Below are 14,256 nucleotides of genomic sequence, written 5' to 3'. Positions count from 1 at the left end.
GTCAATGCATAAATGAGTTGACAAGTCGTTCTCTGCACATACTAAGTTGCTTTTATTAATCCAGAACTGCATGCTACAGATACTGTACAGCATGAACATTTATTCATTACAAAAAATGGCTTCCAAACCATTAAAAATGAAAATCGGAATAAGAGCATAAAACGGAACAGTAACATCACAACTGTTAGGAAACATTCAAAGTATTCACAAAAAATGTTATAGTTAGCATCTTAATAAACCAGAGAAAAATCTGAGACAGTTTTACAATCGCTTCATGTCAACTACAATGGCACTGAATGAACAGATGAACAATTTTTCAGCTTTATACAGCATTTTTTGCAACATCAACATGCCTAGATTTTTTTTTTTTTTATGTTTTAAGTTTGCTACCTACCTGTATGTAGTAAGTGTACATAAAAGTGGCAGTCTGATTTTCCTTTTATGAATAATCTAATATACAGAATTTGGCCCTTAAGGGTTTATACCTCTTCATTTTAAATGCTTTCCGGACAATCTGCTACCAAACACGTCTGTTATAGGTGACATTAAAACTACATACATATCTACCTATGTAACATCACAGCAAAACATGATGAACAAAAAAATTACAGCATTAAAAAAAATAATAATAATAAAATAATAAAGTTGTCGGGAGAAAGTTTAAAAGTCACTGAGAATTTTGGCACATGGAGATTTTGCACACAGCCTAAAGTCCTAATGCCGCAGGGGATCCAGCTGCAGTTCTGAACGGGACACACTTGGACCTTGCTAATTTTCAAACAGTGTTGTGAAAAATTCCCTTGCTCGGTTTTCAAGTCTCTTTATTTCGTGTGTGTTTCTGTGATGGCTTTTAAAGCGATTTCTATCTTTTTTACACTACTGATCCTTGGAAAACGCATCTGCGAATGTCCGTTTGGTGGCAACTGTGTTTCATACAGAAAAAAAAAAATAAATCACAAAAGGAAGTCAAAAAAAAAAAAAAAATCCTGGAAAAAATATATATATACACATTTATATATAAACTTAAAAACCTTGTACAAATGAGTTGTTATATATAAGATGCTTACGCTAAGGGCAAAACAAACAAACAAACAAAAAAACAACCAAAAAAACTTTATACAATGTTTCAAGAAAAAAAAAGAGGAAAAAAACCATTTAAAAAGGGACAACATACAGATACAACAAGCAATTTCTAAAGCAATAAATACTACTGGTCCAATAGCGTTGTGATACTTTTAATTGTTGAGTAGCGTTCCCTCCCCCAAAAAGAACAACACCATGGAACAAGGTATATTAACACATTTTTTTTTTTAACCCTTTGTTTCTGTACATTTAAACAATAACAAGTAACATCACAATAAAGGTTGTTTCACACGAGGAAGGAAAAAAAAAAAAAAGAAGTAGTAGCGGCACTGCATTCACCGTGCCCTTCAAGGTTTAAAAACCAGATGTAAAATGATTGGTTCGCAAGCTCGTATTTAATACAAATAATAAAGAACCAATGCCTCCGGCAAGGGCTGCTTCAAAATTGCTTCTTTTTTTTTTTTTTTTTTTTTTTTTCTTTTTTTTAATTTTTAAAATCAGTCTTTAAAACTAAGCTATTGGAACTACATAACAATTATGTATATATATATATTTTTTAAACGCTACAAAGACTTTAAACAGCTGTTGATAAAAATTTTGGCAGAATCATGAGGCTTTTCTCATCTACATATTTAAAAAGGAGAAATTGAAATAAGAATGGGTCAAATATTGACCAATGAACTCGATAAAACATCAACTAATGTAGCCATGTGGCACGAACTGGAAACGAAACCGAGAAACGACGACGAACGGTGGACGACGACAAGGAGGAGGAGGAGGACGAAAAGAAAAAAAGAAAAAAAAATTAAAAAAAAAAGAAAAACAAACAAAACAAAACAAAACCCAAATCCCAACAGAATCCAACCCCCCCGAAGGAAACCGAAAGGGCGACAGAGGCTAAAGCTATTCTAAGGACTTGGTTACGAGGGAGAGCGGCTGGGGCTGCGGCCCCACCAGCGAGCTGTGGGAATGTAAGGAGGAGGTGGAGGGCTGTGCGAGGGATGTGGCCGGCGGGAGGGCGGCCGGCGCGTGGTCCAGGGCCCCGTTGGGGCAGCTGGCGGCAGGCAGGGCGCCGGGCTTGCTCGCAGCGCTCTCGGCGAGGACGAGCGAGGATGGCGGCGGCATCATGACCAGGTGCGCCAGCGGGTCGGGCTTCAGGGAGAGCGAGAGGGGTTGCGTTTGTTCAGTCTGTGGTTTCGAGTCTCTGGAGGGGGAGGCGAGCATGGCGGGGGAGGACGGAGGAGAGTCTAGTAAGCTTCCATCTGAAGAGGGTGGGCTGACGCAGCTGCCTTCACCTTGTATGTAGCGAACGCACTTTTTTTTTCTCCTAGAAACAGGGAGAGAGTTATCTGTGAATGAAGGCAGAGATGCCGACGCAGACAGCTACAGCACGGGGCCTTGGGCCCGGCCCTGTGCACCATCCTGGGGCTGGCAGGCGGCCACGGTGCCCCGTCCGCTCAGCCCTCCCTGGGCTAACAGATTTGGAAAGGCTGCACCCATTGCCTCTTCATCCCTCTCCTCTTCGGGCTGCCTCCTTGCCCTATTTACTGACTTTCAGATTAACAAAACTGGATATAGCGAGTTTTTTGAGCCCACTGTGCTAATCTACAGACTCCATTTTCCTCTCAAAAAATAAAAAAGTATCTTTAGGAAATAAAAGCCCTGGATATGTTGAATGTATCTCAAGCCACCTCAAAGGGGCTCTCTACCCTGCATCACCTGGCCGCTCTTACGATGCTCTGCCCTGGGAGGCCAGACTGCTGCAACCTAAACTCCTCGCTTTCTCCTCTGTTAAGAACCACACCAAATCCAGAAAGGTCAGAGTCAGACAGGAGGAATATAATAGAGAGAATGAGAGAGGGGAAATAAAAACAAAACAACAAATCAAACAGAAGGAAAACCAGAAAAAGAACAGGATAAACAGAGTATGATCCAAAATAACAAGAATAACTGGTTGTATGGCCTGCAGGTTGTGGCTTTAAATTGACTCATTTTTACTTTTTGGTTTAAGGCAGAGTGGTAGATTTGGGAAGCTGCTTGTCTGCATTGGGGGAATTTTCCTCTGAGAGGCCATCCTTGTCACTTCAGTGGAATCCAATTTCAGTGGGTGAGGAGCACGACGACAGGCACAAAGGTAAGGATGGGGAATTTATGGGGAATTTATTTCACACCAGGGAATATGAGAGTCTTACAAGTTCACCTCCACGTAAGTGACCCAATAAATCTTTTCTCCTCCCTCTGTCCCCTTAATAATGTAAAGGAGCAATGAAAACAGATGACAGTCTCACACCACCTCTCTTGCCAAGTGTCTGCATGACAGTTCAAGCAGCAAGACAGAAATAATGAGGCAAACAACTGAAGCATCTGGGAGAATGACACTGAGTGGCCACCCTGACCCTTCTACTGACAGCTCTCCAGCCCTTCTGCTCAAGCACTTTCTGGGGAAGTGCTGACCATGTTCTCACAGCCCAACGTATTTGATCACATCTGTCTAAAGCAGCTCTGCCACAGAAACTTTGGACGCTCAGCTCAAAGCCACCAACGTGAAGGAGCATGGACACCTTTCTCACCAGCTCAGCAACTTCATCAGGAGAATCTCCCAAGTGTGGCACCAATGCTGAACATCATTGTGTGAAACTCCCCATGCATGTGCTTTGACATACTTCCAACTCTGGTAGTCACTATGCACCCCTATATATAGCATTGGGTCAATCCTAGGCACTGGGACTGGACATTTCTCAGCTGCATGGGAGATCTAACCAGCTTGAGCCTGGCACTACATGTCCCATAGCCAGGAAGGGAGTCGCAGACCAGAACCCCATCTTTCCACCTGCTTTAGTGCAGATCAGGGTTGTGGCTTCCTTCCTCCAGAGAATCAGGGGCTCTGCTCCATGTACCCCTGGCAAGGTAAGGAGTTAGGGCTAATAGAGTTATAACCACGTTAGCCTGCAGATAAATACATGCTAAAAACTAAAGACATCCATGCAACTTAAATGTTAAAAAAAGAAGGAAAGGAAGAAAGATAGAGGACAGCAAGTAAAGGCTGTAAACCATGCTTTATTAGAGCAACGTTAAAAGACAGAAAGAAATTAACTTGGTGGGCTCAAAACAGAACCTGTTAATTCTTCTACCAACAACTAACAGCAAGGAAAGCCTCTAGCACGTGGCTATGGGCATTTCTGCTGCTCCTGGCCTCTGCCTCCACAATTCTTAGCTCCAGCTGAGCAATGCTGCCAGACCCAGAATTCACATTATGACTTTCTGTGCAGCTGCCAGTGGCAAAGCGGAACAGCGATGTGCACAAAACTCTATGATGACACCTGCATTGAAAGGCGGGTTTTCTCAACTTGGAGACTGCAAGGTTTCCTCTCACTCCAAGCAGAGACTCAAACTCTGCCCTCCTCACTGACACTGCTCCAGAAGCCATTCAGCGGGATTGCTCTGAACCCACAAGGCAGCTAATTATCTCACTAATTCACAGTTTGAATCTAGTATGCAGAGAATTAAAAATGATTTTGTTAATACTGTTTTAAGTTCTGTGGCCCGAAATGAGGAATTTCTCATGGCAGAGCCAACTTATATCAGGCTACCAAAGAACTGTCTGACTTCCTGAGCTTGCAGATTTGACAGCTCTCAAAACTGAAAACTCTGGTCTGCTACCTTCAATGTTCATTTGATTAGGACTGAGGAAGCAGAGTGTTTTCTCTCTTTCTGTTTCATGTTTAACTCTTAAACAGTGAGGCCACTTTTAATCTGAAAAGCCATTTGAACAAATCTTGGTTCAAGGCGGGGGGGACACTTCTCCATCTTCACTATGTGCTATCTGTGGTCATGTAGGGGACAGGGTTAGGTGGGCCAGAATAAATAGATGGGCACAACTCCAAAACCCTGCAAGCCAAATTTTACCAGAAGTGAACAACTTCAGGCAACCCTGGTGAAGGGGAATAAGTCAACATCTGAGGAACGTTTTGTGCCTCAGTTTTGCAGCTCTTAAAGAGGGAACAAAAATACTACATATCCCCCCTTAGAAGCACACTGTGAGGATTATCCACTTGTGTGACACTCTGAAAGTGTCAGCTGCTACATCAGTACCCCAGGCACAAACAGAACTGACCCTGCTCATGCTGTCATTGAAATAAGCCCTAGGACAGCATCAGAAAAACCCAGAACACTGCAATTGCCATGAGTGAAAGCCACAGATGATGACAAGGGTTGCTGTGAGCAAAGATGTCTCAGGTTTTTTTTTGTATTTGCAAACTGTACATCTTTAGCATCTACTTAAGATGCGCTACAAAAAGCTACCATGCTATCAAATGCAATGTTGTAATGCTTAGGACAACAGCTAAGAGAGAGATGCCCTACACTACCCAGTGATAAAATGTCTCTCTGTTTTAAAAGAAAAAAAAGAAGAAAAAAAAGCTGACTGTATCAGTAACCCTAAAGCTACCTTACCACTGAAAAGGGGCCACGCTGCTCAAAAATGATTCTGAAACTGGTCTAAAAAAGTTGTCACTAATGTGCAGCAAAGATCTCTGGCCAAAACCAGGCATAATTTAAGAGAGAGTTTAAGTTTCATGTGTAACATAAGCACTGCACAGACTGAAGGAAAAGTCCCTTGGCTGACAAAAATGTAGTTTTAAAAGTATGATGCTTACTTAAGCCACTAAGGAAATACAGAGCGACACAAACATGACGTGCCCTCCATTCTGGTGCATGGCATACAGCATACATGTTTCCAATACTGTATCTCTAGACTACACAAATATCTGCTGATAGTGTCTGGTAAATTAACTGCAGAATAAAGCCTGATTAAACACAGCATCCAAGCCTTTGCTTAGCATGAGACTCGAGTCCTGACACATGGAAGGTGCCTACCCAGCTCTTGAACTCTTCTTCCTTTCCTTAAGCTTTAAGAAACAGCAGCTTTTAAAACTTGTTTCTTCACATACATGCTGGTATCTAACATGTCAGCCCCCAAAACACCCAGTACTAGCATGCCTGAAACAGGACAATCATCTGAAAACAATTTTGGTGCCTTATCTGGTATTTTGACATACAACACCACCCTTGATTCACATTTTCCTCGACACTAAGCACAAACAAGACTGCGTGCATACACAAAATATGATGAACATCTGATCTACATTCTAAATGAGATGAAGCACATGGGACTGGCATGAGTAAGAGGGGAGAATGTGGGAGAGGGAATCACTACACAGAGTGTGGTTTGGGTTGAAATACCTACCATCATAATATTCCAAATTCAAAGACTGCTTGTATCAGAACAAAGAAACAACAAATTTAACCAAATGCGATCATATAAGGAAAAAGGAATGAGAAAAGAACTACTCGGTATCCCTCCACCAAGAAAGACGTACATACTGAGTCATACATGGAATTAAACTCCAGTAGAACATGGGCTGTTGAAATTTGGGCTCTCTGGTCTTTCACTCCTTTGAATGCTGGAAACTGTCCTACTAAAGTTGGAATTGGTTTTGTCTAGAGCTCAGGAGTTTACAGCTCACACGTTGGGATAAAATTTAGAAAAAAAATGTCTTTTCAGAATCAGGAAAAAAAAAAAGACATCAGATCGTTTAAAAATGATTTCTACATAAAACTCATGGAGGCACAGGAGCCCAGAGGCAGCAATTTAATTCTGCATATAACACCAAAAAAAGTGAGTACGGTATAAGCTGTAAACACTGGCTTTTATATCTATCATCATTTGAAAAGCACTACTGCTGCAGATCCCAAAACGTTTTAAGCCTTTGGAGGTACTGGACAGAGACCCAATGAAAGACAAAATATAGATGTCCAGCTAAACATTCTTTTTTTTTGCTGACAATCTGGAAAGAAACAAAAAAACAACTGCCAGCTTCAAGCACTTCAAGCGTTCTTGTTCCCAGTTCTACCACCAGGGAGAGGTTATTGGTAAAGAAAGAGAGAAAAATGGCATTAAATTAGCAAGAAATTCCAAAGATCAAAGATTATTAGCAACTGATGCTGTGGGAGAGAGAAAGGTGGGGAGTGGGGAAAAAAGATTAAAAAAACAAAATCACACGAATGCACTAAGAGGACAGATTGCTTTTATTTCCCCAGAGGCCTAATGGGTAGTATTATACCTGCATGGTTTGCACCATAAACTCTGTCGGTCAAGCCCGAACAATGCCCGACACTTCTTTGGAGTATTTGCATCTGTTAGCATAAGGTAAACACAAAAAATACAACACAATGGTGGATAGAGCTCATTTGGACTGCTTAATCTTAGCTACAGCTACGTTTAGCTTTTAATCACCTCCGCTTTATTTGGTAATCTCCCCTGACATCAAGGGCATGAAAGAAACAGGACTTTTACGATGAGCCAAAACGAAACCAAAAATCTCCAACACCGCCGTGCGTCCGTCCGGCATCGGCACCGCACTCAGCGCCATGTGAGGGCAGGCTGAGGGAGCCCACGACAACGTGACTGTCCTGGAGCGGAGGCCGGGAGGAAAGGGCTGTGTTTGAGCCAGGGATCAGAGAGGCTTAAGGCTGATGCTGTTTTACAGTGGGTTTTTGGCTAGCAGCAGCAAAGAGGAAGGAAAATAAAAAATAAAAACTGGAAGAAAAAAAAAAAAAAAAAAAAAGCAAAACCCTTTCAGAGAGACGATAACTCATGGCAGTGTCCCACTCCCTTGTGTCTTCTAGATCACAACACAGAGCTACAAAGCAACAAGGCAGGAAAAAAAGGGGAAAGTACCAAATAAACCAGCTGCAAATCAGCCATAGCGAGTCTGGGAAAACTATACACACCTGCAGGGGCCGCACCAGTTATTCTGTTGATCAAGGCCAAAGCGCGCTCGGCATTTCTTAGGAGCGCTCAGGTCTGAATGAGTTCAAGAAAAGCGAGCAGGAAAGGGGGAGAGGAAAAAGAAAGGGGGAGAGGGGGAGAGAGAGAGAGAGAGAGAGAGAGAGAGAGAGAGAGAGAGAGAGAGAGAGAGAGAGAGGGAGGGAGGAGTAGAGAAAAGGGGAGAAAAAAAGAGAAAGATAAAAATAAGGAAAAAATAAAAATAAAAAAGGGAATAAAAATCAATGTCCTCATTATTAATTGCAAAATAATGACTTTCAATTTAAAAGTTAAAAAAGTGATAATCACATTTTTATTCAACTCTTGAAATTAGCTGTTGCAATTAAAGCTGCAGTATCCCTTTATAAAGGACTGTTTCTTTCCCTTTTAAAAGAGCAGGTAGAGGAAAGTCATCGTGGCTGGTCTAGCAGGATGTTTTAGGCAAGATTTCTGTGGGTTGGGTTTTTTTATTCTCTTTTTTTTTTTTTTTTTTTTTCTTTCTTTTTTGAGGTGGGAAAAAAAGGAAGAAAAGAAGCTGAGTATGGAAGTTAGATCCTGAACATGCTTTTTTCTTCAACTCAGATACGAAATAAAAATAAGAGGAAAAAAAGAAAAAAAAAGAAAAAAAAAAGGAAATTATATCTCCTGGGATAATGCAGCTTTTGGAATAACATTCAATTTATTTGTTTTGATTAATTTGTACTTAAAAGAATGGATAAGAATAAGCAGATTGCGGAATGAGCATGTTAGTATCAGCCAGAAAATAAAACGTAAAGCATGGCAAGGTGCTGAGTTAGTACAGCTAGTGAATTGCAATGAGTAGGCTTGAGGAGAAAGGCAAAAAATAAAATAAAATAAAATCCAAAACTAAAATAATAATAAAAAAAAATGCGCTTGCATGCTAATGTGAGAAGACTTAGTGGGAGCCATGAAAAATGCCATTAGATTAAGGAGGTTCATCGCTGACTTGCTTCCATTCTTTATCAGTCTCTTTAAAGAAATACTGCATATTCAATTTGCACAGTTAGTACAACTCTTGCGTTATTTTTACTGCATTACGGTTTAATAGCAATTGTTACAAAAAAGAAAAAAACAAAAGCAAAACTGAAAAAAAATACTATCAAACATATAATAGATATAAAGATATATAGATAATAAACACTGTAAAAACGTGTGGATGGTATTTTTTTCTTAATGTCAAAGTGTTTAATGTTAAAGTCTATAATGGCAGGAAAAAAATTAAAAAGCAGTTTATAAACTATTTTAAATGACTCAAAATGACGTTAGCACCTGTAATCGGAGGAAGTGAAAGGCAAGGATTTAGGAAACATTCGCTGTGTTCTGAAAAAAAAGAACAAATTATACAAAGGCTTCAAAAAAATTAAGTCAGGGCTTCTTCAAAATTGACTATGAGATTGCCTATGCAGTATTTCTAATTTCCTATATAGAATGGCAAACCTCCTTAATTTAAAATGGGTGCGATTTACCACTGTAAGGCATGCATCAGAACACACAGGTACAGCCCAAATTAATACCAAACACATACGTACGTACACGCACACATATGCGTAAAATAAGCAGACAACTTTATGAACAACGGCATAGGCATTACAACTATGGAACTGCAGTTAAAGGCTTTGCAATTACTAGGAATAAATTCAGCTAACGTCACAAGAGGCTCTTACATGCAATGGCTTGGTTACTAGTTTTAGAAGGGCAATAACGCGTAAATAATTAGGGTGCATTTAAAAAAGGCTATCTACTATTGGGACTGGCTCCCCTGTCAGGCTGGGAGACTTGAGCCCACCTCCCCCCTACCTACAAGCGCGACACCGGGACTGCCACGCTTCCACTAGGTGAGATATTTAGACTTATTTTTACTTACCATTGGTCTCTCCTGGCTGCTTATCCCTTTTCCTCTTCTTCTTCTTTCCCTGTGTGACACACACACAAATGAGAAGGGTTAAAATCAAATCAAAACGCAGCTCCTTGTAAGATGGCACGGCGGTAGGGTGGGGGCCTGTCTTGTGCTGGGGGACAGCAGTGTTGTGCTTGCTTACCCTGTCCCAGAGAAGCTGATACGCCCCCAGGCTTCCCCAGGGCTGTCACCCACCCCCCTAAGCCTGGAGAGGGGCCTGTAAGATGCTGCTTTTGGGATGGGATCACAGCGATGACAAACATTTGCCACACACACACACACACCTCCACCTGGGAGTTTCAGAAGTTACTTGTGACCTCGCTTGTTTTCCCTCAGGGAAAACAAAGAAAGGGGAACAGCAGAGAATGTGGGAAGGGAAACACACGAGCATGCAACGCTAGACCACACAAGAAAGCCATGATGATGAGCAAAACCTAACTGCAGGTTTCTAAGTGCACTCACAACCTAGGAAACAAAGCCAAGAAAAGCAAAAATCCAGATACAACCAAGACTCATTTTGCTCAGTCACACAGAAAATCTGCAATATTTTGCCAAACTGTGTGTCTTTCCCAGATATTGGCCAGTAAGATGATATGATTTGTCACTGTTTCTGCCTGAAAGGAGAAAAGGAACAGAAGAGGCCCGAGAAGCAGGAGCTGGCTAGTTCTGTTTGCCATCAACAGAGAGGGAGAGGACATAGTCAAGAGAAACAGCTCAAGTTCTGTGGAAACCCAATAATCATCTTCTGAGTTACGAAGTGATAAGAATAGCCCAAAAGAGAAAAGCTGTTTTCAATGAAAACTCTTCTAACACTGAGCTACAGTCTGCAGAGCAGCACAAAAAGGCCATTGCAAAATGACAAGAGTTTGTTTTTTTGTTGTTTTCATAGCTCAGCAGATACAAAAAGCAACAACTTCTGGGCTTGCAACATCAACAGTGATCAGCGCAGAGACCCCTGCTTTTGAAGGCTGTGGTAGAGTAAGAGAAGTTGGTGAAAAGAGATCAGACCAGCAGTGCCTTGTGGTCAAGAGGGAACAAACATGGCTTGGAAGAAGGAATCTCACAGTACTTTTGAAGAACTGGGTGTATCTGTGAGGGGGCCAAGCGCCTCTCCCACATGGCAGACTGCTCTTTCTCAGCAGTTTTGTTTGGTTCCCAGCTACATGGTTAGGGTTGGCTTCAGCTTGGCACATCCACTGTAACATTTGGCATGCTCACTATCATGCATTCCCTGGAATGTATCAGCAAGAAATTCCCCCAGTGTGAACGTTAGATTTTGATCTGTTGGTGCGGTGTTCCTTCTCCCTAGCAGCCAGCTGTCTGGCATGGGGTCCTGAACTCGTTCCCCCTTGCTTGTAAACTGCCACCCTGCTGTCCAGGCTGTCACAAGCACAGTCTTGTTCTAGGAAACCTTCCTGTGATGGAAAAAACAGTGTTCAGTGAATTTTAAAGGGCTTTTAAGTGATGTGCACGTAATCTTACAGTCTGCCGAGTAAACAATCTCAGACACCTTCTGAGGTCATTTGGGGGGGTATGGAAAATCGTCACCCTGAGTCAGTTGCCAGAGCACCCATTTGTCTAACATGATGAGAAGACAAGACAGACAAGCACTGCTCCTAAAACTCCCTGAGAATGTAACAGGGAAAACACGGTACCCCGAAGTCCACGTACAACACAGAAATACAAAAGGCTCAGACTGCTCCATCTGTATTGATCTCATTTGACAGTAACTCTGTGAAAGCCAGTGAATTTTTCCCAGCTTTACAATGTAACTGAAACCAGCCAATTGCCTAAGGACCATAGGCCTGATTTTTATTTAATCTGGCCAACTTGATTAATTTTTCAGTGCATTTGAGAACTGAAAGGCTATTCCAACATGAGACCTCATCACTTTTTCACTTGATGGTCAGCCAGAACAAAGGTCAGGAGTCATCAGCCCCTTACAAACTCTTCGAGCCAGGTATTAAAGTACTAGAAGCTCTCTGGGGAGCAATCTATTAAAAATGACTGATATACAGAAACATCAGCCATGCACCAGGAATTTCTGGTTCCTTTTCAACACAAGCCTTGAAAATTTTTGTAATAAAGAACTGAAAATGTAACTTCTTTTTTGTTCTTTGCAAATGTTATGGGGAAACATCTATCTTGATTACTCATTCAACTTCTGCAGAAGATAATGTGTAGCTACATTTATTGTATGGACTTAAGGAAATAACTATGACAACAGTTCTTCACGTACTCAGCAGAACATTTATGTCTTTGCCTCAGACTGTCATCCTAAGACAGGAACAGATAGTCTGCAACATTTTTCATCATCATTCTCTACAAATCCCAAGGCTTCAAGGACATGTGGATGAACATACTTGCTAAACATTTTGGCAGCTCCCTCCACAGAGCCAAACCAACATAGGTTTTGACAGGATTGCAGAGTTCTTTGGTACTAATTTTCTAGACAACCAGCAGGCGAGGTGACTAAACCCTTACATATTTTTGAGTCCAACACTCAGCACCACTTAACATCTTATATTAGATAGCAGGAAGAGCGAATGTGTCTTGTGACACCAGCAAGCCACAGGGGATTCGCTGAATCCTCTTCTCTTATTTAAGAGCAGTTGAAAGCTGTGATTCTTGCATGTACTGCTTCTGTTTCTGAAGACATTGGCTGCATCTGGCCCCATCCTTGTGCCTGATGTGAAAATGCCTAATGATCTAACTGTCTCAAGCACCCAAAACATGCTCCTGCTCTAGATGAGGGAAGGACCTGAGACCCTAAGAAAGGAAAAATAAATAAATCTTGCCAATGATTCAGTTAAGTGACGCAAAGCTTCCTGTGCTCTCCTCAGGCAGGAAGGTTCCCCCTGAAGGTCACCTGGGGGTACAACATCAAGCTGCTGGGAAACCACCGGCTTTCTCATCCTGTCCTTTTTAGCTCAAGAAGAAAGGCTTTCTCAGTGCTCACACAGTGAGGACAAAAGTAAAGGTCCTAAATGCTGAAGGCTTTGTACGTGCCCATCCATTGGTGGCACAGTCACTGCACAGAGCGAGCATTCCTGAAGCCTCAAGTTGAGCCTACACTCGCTTTTGAACACCCAAGATGACAGTACTGTGCAGTGCTGAGGAACTACCTCAAGCCTACAGCCTGACAGACTCAGGCCAGACTATGCTGAAAAGAAAGGGAGAATGTTGTGAACAGGAGCAGTGCCTCGTGCAGCTTGAACAGATTGCCTCCGAGGAACGCATACACGGCTACACCTTCAGCAACGAACAAAGGAAGGAGTGAGGGAGAGTTCAACAGAAAAAAAAATGATCAAGAAACAATAGAAGGATTTCAAAAACTGTCCTTAAGTAAGTGCAGCTAAATAGGTGAGCATGTGTATTCTCTACTGCTGAAACAGTGCAGAGAGCTGCTGCTGCTCTAGGCTGTGCTGCAGACCGTGACCTCATTTTTTCATCCATACATGTGGAAGCACAAATGCTCTAAGAGGTAAACATTGCCATACACAAAGCACGCGTTACACGACTGAGGCAAAACACAGTATTAATGGTATACTAGGTAGTGATGGTGGCAATGATGGAAGAAACAGACATCAACAAAAACAAAGCTTGTAACACTACACATAACTGATGTTAGTTTTACATGTACTAAACCCCAAACTTGCACGGAAGTCTACCTGGAAGGTAGGGAGTAAGGTTTATTTTAAAACCAGATATCTTGAAAGTTTTAGGTGGTTTATATTTTAATTTTAATAATCAAGATGCTGTTATAATCCTATTAATGAGGGCTTAGAGCTCCCACCAATCTACAAATCTGCCAAGAATTTCTGGATTTAGGCTTGTAAGCACTTACTACTAGATGCACCACTTACTCTTCATGGAGGAAGGGGCTACATACCAGTAGTAGGTAGTTACAACACTGACATTACATTTTTAATGGAAAATTCTATTGCTTTTAGCTACAAACAGGCTTTCTGGAAGGTGGAGGGGGGGAATCAATCTTAAAAACACTCCATGAATTGATAACAAACTCCAAAATACTCTTCAAAAAATGATGAGGGGAAAAAATAATAGCATGGCCATGAAAAAGCAGAACATAATCGAAATACACAACAGTAGAGCGTGGAATAATTCATTTAACCCCACTTGAGAGTAAGACTTTCAAACAAGTCACGCTTTTGGTTTTGCCAGTCCTTCTCTGAAGCTAGGATAAGTCATTCTTCCACTTTCCACTATACTCTCACACAGATAAGCACAAGACACTAATTATTCATATTTTTGGTGGAAAGGAGAGGAGCCATACTAGGGGAATTTAATTATATATTATATATATGTAAATATATAATGAAATTTAAAATTAACTGCAAGCCAATAGCATCTCCAGATGCTGGTAAAAGTGAAGGCAAGAGTTTCTTCACAGATCTCTACTGCCATG

General features: G+C 41.4%; 1 protein-coding gene across 8 annotated transcripts in view; it reads right to left on the bottom strand.

Annotated features, from left to right (window-relative positions):
- Nucleotides 1-1,986: 1,986 nt before the first annotated feature.
- TCF7L2 (transcription factor 7 like 2) overlaps nt 1,987-14,256 on the bottom strand; it is a gene marked incomplete at its 3' end in the record, with an annotated part of 169,592 nt that continues 157,322 nt past the window's right edge. For 2 of the 8 annotated variants that reach the window (XM_079535281.1, XM_079535282.1), the window contains exons 11-13: nt 9,795-9,843; nt 9,200-9,250; nt 2,331-2,410 (exon numbers count right to left, since the gene is read on the bottom strand). In XM_079535281.1, the coding sequence (XP_079391407.1) occupies nt 2,331-2,410; nt 9,200-9,250; nt 9,795-9,843 (180 nt within the window). Of the gene's footprint in view, nt 2,411-7,205; nt 7,279-7,875; nt 7,949-9,199; nt 9,251-9,794; nt 9,844-14,256 lie in introns of those variants that run through there. The other 6 variants (XM_079535283.1, XM_079535284.1, XM_079535277.1 and 3 more) reach the window with 5 other exon arrangements.

Source organism: Tetrao urogallus (genome assembly GCF_951394365.1).
Source record: "Tetrao urogallus genome assembly, chromosome: 5".
NCBI classification, from domain to species: domain Eukaryota; kingdom Metazoa; phylum Chordata; class Aves; order Galliformes; family Phasianidae; genus Tetrao; species Tetrao urogallus.
This window is presented reverse-complemented; position numbering and strand designations above follow the sequence as displayed.